The sequence below is a fragment of the Mya arenaria genome, chromosome 13 (assembly GCF_026914265.1).
Source record: "Mya arenaria isolate MELC-2E11 chromosome 13, ASM2691426v1".
Lineage (NCBI taxonomy): Eukaryota > Metazoa > Mollusca > Bivalvia > Myida > Myidae > Mya > Mya arenaria.
This window is the reverse complement of record NC_069134.1, coordinates 5,154,079-5,165,984: the sequence shown is the minus strand read 5'-3', so window position 1 is coordinate 5,165,984 and position 11,906 is coordinate 5,154,079. Positions and strand designations below refer to the sequence as shown.

At 37.9% G+C, this 11,906-nt stretch overlaps 2 protein-coding genes across 9 annotated transcripts in view; both read left to right on the top strand.

Annotated features, from left to right (window-relative positions):
- LOC128214794 (heparan sulfate glucosamine 3-O-sulfotransferase 5-like) overlaps window positions 1-7,578 on the top strand; it is a 45,928-nt gene extending 38,350 nt beyond the window's left edge. For 4 of the 8 annotated variants that reach the window (XM_052921448.1, XM_052921449.1, XM_052921446.1 and 1 more), the window contains exon 2: window positions 5,878-7,578. In XM_052921448.1, the coding sequence (XP_052777408.1) occupies window positions 5,958-6,947 (990 nt within the window). In that variant the 5' untranslated portion in view covers window positions 5,878-5,957 and the 3' untranslated portion in view covers window positions 6,948-7,578. Of the gene's footprint in view, window positions 1-473; window positions 595-1,104; window positions 1,261-1,692; window positions 1,714-5,877 lie in introns of those variants that run through there. The other 4 variants (XM_052921447.1, XM_052921445.1, XM_052921450.1 and 1 more) reach the window with 4 other exon arrangements.
- LOC128214793 (heparan sulfate glucosamine 3-O-sulfotransferase 1-like) overlaps window positions 1-11,906 on the top strand; it is a 71,139-nt gene that overhangs the window by 39,968 nt on the left and 19,265 nt on the right. The window lies entirely within an intron of this gene.

The window sequence follows — 11,906 nt, the reverse complement described above, 5'->3', positions numbered from 1 at the left end:
GCCTATGAAATTGTCCACTCTCTTATGGCAGGTTTTAGAGGCCTGCCAGCAGATTTATGGACACCATTTAAAACTCATTTAATGATGTTTGAACAATGTCACTCTAGTTGATTGTGGTAGCTGTCACCGTGATTTAGTGTGATGTTGTACCAGAGACAAATTGAGGACCAGTGAAGCCAGGAGTTATAGGTCGGCTTTTATGACTGTTTGAGTAGGCTTTGTGAAGCTATAATATGACCCACCTTAGTATTGAGTATTGGGCAAGCTCTGTTTGATAAAGGGGGTTCAACTATTGAAGAGGAGATGTCACTTGGATTTAGATGATTGATTGATTGATAGATGCATGAAGAAATGTTAAATGGTATTAGCTACTAATCACTCACATCTGTGTCATAAGTGTGCCTGTGAAATACAATACTTCTGCTAATGGTATATCTTCTGATAGAGGAATGTATTTACAGGTACTCCGGACATCATCAACAGTGACTTGTTATTTCTTCAGTTTTACTTTGTACTTCTATCTTTCTTTGGATTAACAAGAAGATTTTCTAAAGCAAAAATGGAAGTACAGAACTGGAATATTCAACATTCATGGTGTGCAGGTTTTCTTGTTCTTTACAGTTTTTATTTGCAATGTGAAATACAATACTTCTGCATTGAACATCCTGTATTTAATACATAATCCTACTCTATTGTTTGTTATCATTTGATTGTCTGGTAGTTTTTTTAACTATGCGGTAAACAGGAATGAAATACAATTACATGATAATAACCTTAAAAGTGGGTGGTTTGCTTGCTGTTGTTTCCTCTCACTTGACACTGCATTAGGATGCTAATTACCTCTCCCTTTCCTGTACCATAAGTAGATAGAAGTACTTGTTTCCTTTCAAATCAACATTGACCACAACAACTGCCAAGTAGATGGGAGAAGTTTCAAGTATATTTTGAAATCAGTGTTGGTCACTCACTGGTCATTCTTGTGATCATTCTTGTGTTGTCCTGGACGCCTGCTTGACCTCATCTTTTAATAGCTCGGACTGTGTGACACACACTGCCACATTTGTTTGCTCTTCCGATAAACATAGTCAATGACAGCTTTATTAAACTTTTGAGCCATTTTACTTCATGTTATTAGTAAATGTTAGTGTACTTGAGAGTTGTTAGACTTTTAAGATTGAATGTTCGGTTAGAAATGTTCTGTATACAGTTGTTAGTAATATGAAGTTGATGGTGTAAATCTGGATAATCGGAATGGTGTGGGCAAGTACAATTGAATCATTAATGTCTTAAAGTATCTGATTGTTGATAGACTTTCCTACCAGGACTGACGGAGAGTAAGGGGAGCTGTCAGAAGTAGGATGCAGATTTCATGAAACTGATATAAAATCAATCTCTCATTTTCTTTGGAAAACATTTTTTTTGATTGTTTGAGGAAATCTATTTTCCAGTTGCACTTATATTAAATTGCTTCAGAGTTTTGATAATATGTTGTGTGGAAGATTTATTATTTGACCCATGAGTTAAGCTAGTTGCCTGTCTTAATCATTAAGAACTTATTTATTAGATTTCCTTTAGTTTTGACTGTGATAACAGCTTAGGGTATAATATTATATTTTTATTGTAAATTGATGGAAATTTCAGGGGCAGATCCAGAAATTGACGTTAGAGGGGGCGTAACTTAGTGTAGGAACCTTTTGACTTGCAAATGACTGGGTAAATCTAGACAGGGGCGCGTGCGGCACCCGCCACCTCTACAATTGTTACAAGATTACTTTTGTGTCATTGTCCAAAAAATAATAAAAAAAATAGCAATTGTATGCATTATTTCAGACTAAAATGGCTCAATCTTTCCTTACAGTCGATTTAATTCCACAATTAAGGAATTGAAACCCTGTAATATTTGTTGGGAAGGGGGCATACTTCCGTAGTTGTGCAAAATCCAGAAACCGCCTCTGCCTCCCTCAGAACTTTGCATAGAGTTTGGGGTTACTTCCTCCATGAAAACTTAAACAACTTATAGACTGAAATTGTGCATTTTAGGCTTATTTCATTACATTTTTTCTCTGATAATGACATAAAAAGGAAACTTGGAGAATTTTAATGGGGTATTTTACATAGATTCCTCTGTATTATCTCTTTGGTCTACATTATGTATGACTCATTAACGATAATGATGTCGTTCCATTCTAAGGACATTTAATGGTGTTGGACATTTAATGGTGTTGTTCCATAATTTCTTCAGGCATTTAATGGTGTAAGTGTTCCATAATTTCTACAGGCATTTAATGGTGTTGTTACATAATTTCTACAGACATTTAATGGTGTTGTTCCATATTTTCTACAGGCATTTAATGGTGTTGTTCCATAATTTCTACAGGCATTTAATGGTGTAAGTGTTCCATAATTTCTACAGGCATTTAATGGTGTTGTTCTATAATTTCTACAGGCATTTAATGGTGTTGTTCCATAATTTCTACAGGCATTTAATGGTGTTGTTACATTCTAAGGGCATTTAATGGTGTTGTTCCATTCTAAGGACATTTAATAATGTTGTTCCATTCTAAGGGCATTTAATGGTGTTGTTCCATTCTAAGGGCATTTAATGGTGTTATTCCATTCTAAGGGCATTTAATGATGTTGTTCCATTCTAAGGGCATTTAATGGCGTTGTTCCATTCTAAGGGCCAGCATATAATGGCGTTGTTCCATTATAAGGGCCAGCATATAATGGTGTTGTTCCGTTTTAAGGACATTTAATGGTGTTGTTCCGTTCTAAAGACATTTAATGGTGTTGTTCCATTCTAAGAGCATTTAATGGCGTTGTTCATTTCTAAGGGCATTTAATGGTGTTAAATGTTCCATTCTAAGGGCATTTAATAGTTACTGTAATGTAAGGAAGAACCTCAATAAATTGTCACTTTTTTGCAAATTTTATGATATTTAATCTAATTGAGCAACATTAGAGATGACATTGCAAATTGAGTTAGTTAAATATATTCACTGTGGAATAGATAGTAGGAAATTAATACTTTGTTAATGACATGTTAGATTTCTTCATGGTATTATATACTCTTTAAATGAAGGTGGTGTGCGAACTCAAATGTACCTTACATGAATAAAATTATGATAATACTGCAAGTTGACCTGGGTGAATAAGAGGCCACACTAAAATGTGATGTATTTTTATGCATGAGATGTTTTCAACATCTGGCTGAATGCATTGTAAAAGATGTTTTTTGTTGTTGTTGTCTTTTAGGTAATTTTTGAAAAAAGTTTAGGATGATTATTAATAAGTGTACTATCAAACAATCTGTGATTGGCATCATCGTGATTCAGTAGTTTGCCCCAGAGTATGTGTGAAAACCAAATTTTTTATCAATATAATCACCACTTTTATCAATATCACCACGCCATCTTATAATTAATTATACCCCCAGGATTCACCTTGATTATCTGCCTGAATTCACAATTCCTTATAGGGATAAAAAAAATCTCAGTAAGTCTGGTAATTAAAACAAAGGTTTATAAAATCTGTACATTCAGATGGGGATTACTTCAAAGGAAACAAACTGAACGCTGTCCAATTTATAGTGACTGATATCAGCGGAAAGTCCATTCTTGCACAAAATTGGGATATTACAGTATTGATTGGTCTCTTCTGAAGTGGTAAAAAGTGTGATAGGTGATTTTTAGCCTTCCTTGAGATTAACTTTGTCCGTTAGAAGTGCCAAGATCTTATACTTTGTCTCCTTTTCAAAAATGCTGATTCTGGATGTTGGTTGCGTTGAGATGCTAGGCGAGCGGATCACACATGGTGCTTGGGAGCAATGGAGCATTATATATAACTCTTGTTGTGACTTTGTAGATTTTTTCATAAGTTTGACTTTTATTGTTATATGTAAATATTATCTAGCTAAAGTTGTAAGGGTATTATTTTTATACTTTTTCATACATAGAGTAGTTGTTTCAATGCTTTTAGACACTCTGGGTTTTAAAAAAGGAAGTGAAAGTGATATTCAAGGTTTACTCACCAAGGCCAGTAATTCATTAATCATGACTATATATAGCTAGACTCTATAATTATGTTTGATACTGAACTAGATTTAATTCTGCCCTGTTGGTACTAACTTTGATTGATGTATTGTTACTGCAAGTACCACAGAGTTGTTTGTGTCTGGTACCATTTAGCTGATGCATGAAAGCTTACAATTAATATCATGACAGTGAACTAATTAAATAGATGCAGGTGAGATTACATTTGCCAGATTACATGTTCGAAATTACATGTTGGTATAAAAAATCCCACAGTACACAAGATTATAAGTTACTAAATACAGTAGTTGATATGATTATGAATATTTTAAGTATGATTCAATATGAGGTGTAAGAGGAAGAGGGAGATGCATGGGAAAAGTATGACTGTATAATTTATCATTGAACCACTTTATAAGAGATTTTTATAAGGAGGTGAATGAAACTTGGACTTTGTTTTAAAGGGGAAGTATTGTTCATATTGATGACATCATTGAGGATACTTGTCAGTTTATAGTGTTTACAATGAATTGCTGAGTTCTGGAGTGTGGCGGCTCTAAGCCCCCTACATGCCCTATAAGCTTGGTTATACAAACACACATCTGATAGAAATGTTAGGTTGTAGGTTCCTTCCAGTCTATTGCCTGACAGAACATTTTGTCTTAGTCCTTACTACAGTCCCCAAGTCTGTTGGCATCTCTCTGTAGTCTGGAGCTTATCAATGTTGGCAGCATGTGCTGCTTTTGTCTAGAATTCTGAGTTACAAGGTTTAAAACAGAACATTTATTAGGAATTAAAGTCTTTTGTATTTGTTTCATACTCATTATCATACTGTGAAATCATTTATATTCGTTGGCATGAAATTTCGTGGTTTGCCAAAAATTTACAATTGCGTGGGTACTTGAATTCGTGGTTTTTCATTTTTAATTTTTTTTTCGAAACTGCGTTAGTCCTAGATCGTCTGCATTATCTCCAGGCGCTGGCCAGTGATTTCCGTCCTCTACCTCACTCCATTTATGACACTCGCTTAAGTGGTACGACATGCCAATTAGTGCATATACCCATGTCAATTATCGATTTAATTGGAAATTAAGGTCATGTAAGAAGATGTACCCTGACCATAAATACGGATAGGCGAAGCCATTGAATACCAATTAAGAATTTTGCAAACTGTGAAAACACCAAGATGGTCCGTATATTTGAGTCAGCAATCCCAAAAGTTAGCTGATGTTTACAAATTCAATCACTTTTGAATATCATCTTATTTCATATCATTGACAAATCATTTCAATATTTATTCACACGTTTTTGTTTTATACAAGTGTTATAAACACGTTGTTTTGTACATTGTCACTTTGGTTGCGCAGCCTCCAATGTAATCGAATAATCATTTCATTAAAGAAAAAAATCGAAAACCGACACTCGTCACTCACATCTTGTAAACCTGGAGATTTTCATGAACAACACACGTTTACGCACGTGCTTCTGTCATTTGGTTCATAAAAACACATTTAAATGATCTAGTTTATAATTTGTTAAAGGCAGTTATAATATATTAAAAAAACAATTATAGTAAGATATACAGTGAGACAGGTATTGACGCTGTATACTGCGACCTGGGTAACGAATAAACTAGAGTATGTACATAACATGGCAAGTGAAAAAGTGAATAAAAGGTCTTTATTTCGTGGGATCTTGAATTCGTGGATCACCTAACTCACGAAAACCACGAACATTAATGCCCCACGAACATTAATGATTTCACAGTATTTGAGACATGCATGACTCATAGATTGTTGTATAATCGTGTTGTATATAGTTATTTGAATGACCATTATATTTTCAGGATGATTTCCCTCCCTTGTTGATGTAGAGAGTGCCTATATCCCGATCCAAGTAGACAGATGGCCGCAACTCACGCCTAGGATGGGATTCCCAAGGAAACGCCACGTCTGGATTGTGCTCACAGCCATTACTCTGGTCTTCTGTGTCATCCTGATCTTTGATGGTCAGGCCCACTGGAGGCTTAACTCAAATATGCATCTTGATGACACAGATCTCTCAGAGGGGTATGGATTCCGCAAGCTCCTTGAAGACCCCCTTGCCAGGATTGAACGACTCCGCAGTGAAGGTATGGAGCAGAGGCTGCCGCAGTGTATCATCATCGGGGTACGCAAGTGTGGGACCCGTGCCCTGCTAGAGTTCCTCGATCTACATCCCAAAATCAGAATAGCTGACATGGAAATGCACTTCTTCAATAAGGATGAAAACTATGAGAAAGGTTATGAATGGTACACAAAGTACATGCCTTTTTCATTGAATACGGACATTACTATTGAGAAGACACCTAGATACTTCATCTCAGAAAATGCACCCGAACGAATACAGAAGATGAACCACAGTATTAAATTGATTGTGATTTTCAGAAATCCAACTACGCGAGTTATTTCAGACTATGCTCAAGTGTATCAAAATAAGGTGGAAAGGAATTACTCTGTTGAAAGGTTGGAGGATATAGTGATCAGTAAACGGACAGGGCGTGTAAATACTGGATATAAGGCTGTTAGAATTAGCATGTATTATTACCACTTAACTCATTGGCTGCAGTATTTCAACAGAGACCAGATTCATGTTGTAAATGGAGATAATCTCATTGTGAATCCGTTGGAGGAGATTCATGAAGTTGAAACCTTTCTCGGATTAAACCATCATGTTACAGAGACCAATGTTTACTTCAATGAAACTAGAGGATTCTTTTGCATGAACTCTGTCGATAAACAACACTGTCTGGGTGCTACTAAAGGGCGGAAACACCCAAACATTGACAGCAAAATTGTTAAGAAATTGAAGAATTTCTATCGGCCATACAACAGGAAGTTGTTTGCAATGATAGGTAAAGAATTTGACTGGGATTGAAGAGTCTGTGTAAGGAAAGCAATATGAATATGAATAGTCAGTGCTTGTAGTCAGTTCCATTATCTTCCAGTATTAGATTGTGATATAGAGAGGAATTTATGTTAAACTGCAGAGACTTTGTAAAGAACATATTTTCCTAAAAAATGTACAATGTTTAAAGCATTAATGTAAATATTATGTCTTTAACTCATTACCTGATTAGAATTGCATAAATTAGAAACAAGTTTTTGCAGTGTGTATGCAAGCTGACAAAGGACATTGAATGGTTTTCTATGAGAAACAAATCTATCTGTGATCAATAGCAATACAATGTGTTCTAGAGGAGATATTAAAATTGTCATGCATTTTATATTAAAGTGCAATGTAATGTACATAGAACTGTGCTCTTGCCATATGTTGTTTGTGTTTGTGACCTTGGAGAGTTTCAAGGTCAAGGTCATTATCCATTCTCAGGTCAAACCCTGCAATCTTCGTGTACCTGTGCTGTTTACTCGTCAGTGTGTTATTATGATCAGTTTAGGCGATACATTTATGCATTACTGAATCATATTGAATAATCATTTATGTTCTTGTGTGAGTTTTCACCAAGTTACTATGAATTGGTACTTAGTAAATTATCTTAATTTTGTTTGTTTATGTCTTGTTAATCTGTGGTGTCCTTCCAAACAACACACACATTTTAATTCCTATGCTCATTCCTCTGCCAAGAGGATCACTGCTTGGGTTCACATGAAATCATTTTGAAAGCCTCTGACAAAAACAACTGCCAAGTCTCCATTTTTTCATTAATTGGTTTTATTAAGTGGGTTATTTTGAAGCTGGTGCATGTGCACTTGCTAATATTGAGGCATTAACAACAATTAAGTGTGTAGAAGCCCAGAAATAAACACTAACTGTTACAAGGTTCAGGAATAAGGTCAGAGCTAGTTCATGAGAAACTGATAGAAGTGTTTCTTCAAAATACAAAAAACTTTATAAATGGAACATTTCATGTGATGAATGCTACCGGCAGCTTGCTGATCAAATTTACAACAACCTGTTCAAGCCTATATATATTTTATATATGCCATGAGCCTTGCGTAATAATTAATACATGCACTAATTTACTCATTTTGTTCCATTAAAATAGTTCTTCATAAGAGTAAATTCTTCATAAGAGTAAATGGTTCAAGAAATAATCCTTTGCTTCAATTACTTACTTCAATTAATTTCAGTTTCTTCTAAGTTGTCAGTTGATAGACTAGTTTAAAGAGTCATTTTAACAAACTATCTGTACAATTACATATATCTTGTATTTTATTTCCCACAATTAATGTTTTAATGCTGATGATATACAGAAAACACAAGTGGTTAATTCCTTGTTACATCACTCTTTCTCTCTATACACCAGCCTAAGGGCCTCTTTCCGGTTAATTTCTTTTGTATTGATGGTGCTTGGAAAATGCCTAAATGTCTTCCTCACACAAATAGTGCTGCTTTTGGGGCCCTAAGAGTCCAATAAATCCTGTAAATGATACAATCTAAATTGGGTGGTGCTTTAATCAGGAGAAATGCCACCAAAGTTAAGGACATAAATTATCAATTCCAAAAAACACTTTCAATTTCAACTAAACTCAGGAGATTTCATTTGATGGGTGATAACATCTTCCAATATTTTGGGGTTGAAGTATCAACAATGATATAATTGAATGCAGTTTTGTTGGGAGATAATTTGCTAGAAAATAGCTGAAGGATTGTTGGTCTCAGCGGCACATTAACCATACAGCATTGATTTTGCTGTCTTAACCCCTCAGTTTCATAAGAAATTTAGTCCTGGCTTTGAAATAGCACTAATTTAGATTTTAAGCGATTAACTTTCTTTAGACAATGTTGTATTGTTCAAGGAAAGGTCCCTCAATACTATGGTAATCTTACATCAGCATTTCTGACTATGGTTTATTGCCAAATATTAATGGGACTTATACACAGATTAAATGTAGGCTGTTTATTTAACTTAAGATGAAGTTGCATAAAAAAACAAGCATTTCGTTCACATTTCACCCCAAATTATATTGGTCATTTTGTTTTAAATCCTTTTTGAATCCTACTTTAAGGTTCCTTTACAGATAACTGAATGTGGATTTTGAGTTTATATGCTTATGTTTCAACCAATGGAATTCCAGTTTTGAAAAATTTTGCTTCAAGATTGAGATAATTATTTTTGCATTGCTTGATTACCATTAATTTAGCAGCCCTGCAGTGCCTGGTATGTACCCATTCATTCAGCAGCCTGGCTGTGCCTGGTTTATTCCCATTCATTCAGCAGCCCAGCTGTGTCTGGTTTATACCCATTCATTCAGCAGCCCAGCTGTGCCTTGTTTATACCCATTTATTCAGCAGCCCTGCTGTGCCTGGTTTATACCCATTCAATCAGCAGACCTGCTGTGCCTAGTCTATACCCATTCATTCAGCAGCCCTGCTGTGCCTGGTTTATACCCATTCATTCAGCAGCCCTGCTGTGCCTGGTTAGACCCATTCATTCAGCAGCCCTGCTGTGCCTGGTTTATACCTATTCATTCAGCAGCTCTGCTGTGCCTGGTTTATACCCATTCATTCAGAAGCCCAGCTGTGCCTGGTTTATACTCATCTATTCAGCAGCCCTGCTGTGCCTGGTTTATACCCATTCATTCAGCAGCCCTGCTGTTCCTGGTTTATACCCGTTCATTCAGCAGACCTGCTGTGCCTGGTGTATACCCATTCATTCAGCAGCTCTGCTGTGCCTGGTTTATACACATTCATTCAGCAGACCTGCTGTGCCTTGTTTATACCCATTCATTCAGCAGACCTGCTGTGCCTGGTTTATACCCATTCATTCTGCAGCCCTGCTGTGCCTGGTTTATACCCATTCATTCAGCAGCCCTACAGTGCCTAGCTTATACCCATTCATTCAGCAACCCTGCTGTGCCTGGTTTATTCCCATTCATTCAGCAGACCTGCTGTGCCTGGTTTATACCCATTCATTCAGCAGCCCTGCTTTGCCTGGTTTATACCCATTCATTCAGCAGCCCTGCTGTGCCTGGTTTATACCCATTCATTCAGCAGCCCTGCTGTGCCTGGTTTATACCCATTCATTCAGCAGACCTGCTGTGCCTGGTTTATACCCATTCATTCAGCAGACCTGCTGTGCCTGGTTTATACCCATTCATTCTGCAGCCCTGCTGTGCCTGGTTTATACCCATTCATTCAGCAGGCCTACAGTGCCTAGTTTATACCCATTCATTCAGCAGTCCTGCTGTGCCTGGTTTATACCCATTCATTCAGCAGACCTGCTGTGCCTGGTTTATACCCATTCATTCAGCAGCCCTGCTTTGCCTGGTTTATACCCATTCATTCAGCAGCCCTGCTGTGCCTGGTTTATACCCATTCATTCAGCAGACCTGCTGTGCCTGGTTTATACCCATTCATTCAGCAGCCCTGCTTTGCCTGGTTTATACCCATTCATTCAGCAGCCCTGCTGTGCCTGGTTTATACCCATTCATTCAGCAGCCATGCCTAGCCTGGTTTATACCCATTCATTCAGCAGCCTGCTGTGCCTGGTTTATACCCATTCTTTCAGTAGCCCTGCTGTGCCTGGTTTATACCCATTCATTCAGCAGCCCTGCTGTGCCTGGTTTATACCCATTCATTCAGCAGACCTGCTGTGCCTGGTTTATACCCATTCATTCAGCAGCCCTGCTTTTCCTGTATTATACCCATTCATTCAGCAGCCCTGCTGTGCCTGGCTTATACCCATTCTTTCAGCAGCCCTGCTGTGCCTGGTTTATACCCATTTATTCAGCAGCCCTGCTGTGCCTGGTTTATACCCATTCATTCAGCAGCCCTGCTTTGCCTGGTTTATACCCATACATTCAGCAGCCCTGCTGTGCCTTGTTTATACCCATTCATTCAGCAGCCCTGCTGTGCCTGGTTTATACCCATTCATTCAGCAGCCCTGCTGTGCCTGGTTTATACCCATTCATTCAGCAGCCCTGCTGTGCCTGGTTTATACCCATTCATTCATCAGCGCAGCTGTGCCTGATTTATACTCATCTATTCAGCAGTCATGCCAAGCCTGGTGTATACCCATTCATTCAGCAGCCCTGCTGTGCCTGGTTTATACCCATTCATTCAGCAGCCCTGCTGTGCCTGGTTTATACCCATTCATTCAGCAGCCCTGCTGTGCCTGGTTTATACCCATTCATTCAGCAGCCCTGCTGTGCCTGGTTTATACCCATTCATTCAGCAGCCCTGCTGTGCCTGGTTTATACCCATTCATTCAGCAGCCCTGCTGTTCCTGGTTTATTCCCATTCATTCAGCAGCCCTGCTGTGCCTGGTGTATACCCATTCATTCAGCAGCCCTGCTGTGCCTGGTTTATACCCATTCATTCAGCAGACCTGCTGTGCCTGGTTTATACCCATTCATTCAGCAGTCCTGCTGTGCCTGGTTTATACCCATTCATTCAGCAGCCCTGCTTTGCCTGGTTTATACCCATTCATTCAGCAGCCCTGCTGTGCCTGGTTTATACCCATTCATTCAGCAGCCCAGCTGTGCCTGGTTTATACCCATTCATTCAGCCGCCCTGCTGTGCCTGGTTTATACCCATTCATTCAGCAGCCCTGCTGTGCCTGGTTTATACCCATTCATTCAGCAGCCCTGCTGTGCCTGGTGTATACCCATACAATGGTTTGGTTAAGCAAAAATAAACAATATCTTAAACATAATGTTATATTAACCTATTCTTATGGTGCTGCCATTTTGAATTCCCATTAGACTTACAGACTGCAGAGTCCACAGATGTGACACAATCAGATGCAATATGCACTGGACATAAAATAAATTGGACTGGATAAAGCAGTGGTTCCCCAGCTAGGTATCTGGGTGGGAAACAAATGCCAAAAAGGACAATGTAACTTTATAAAATTTATATATTTTTTGTTGA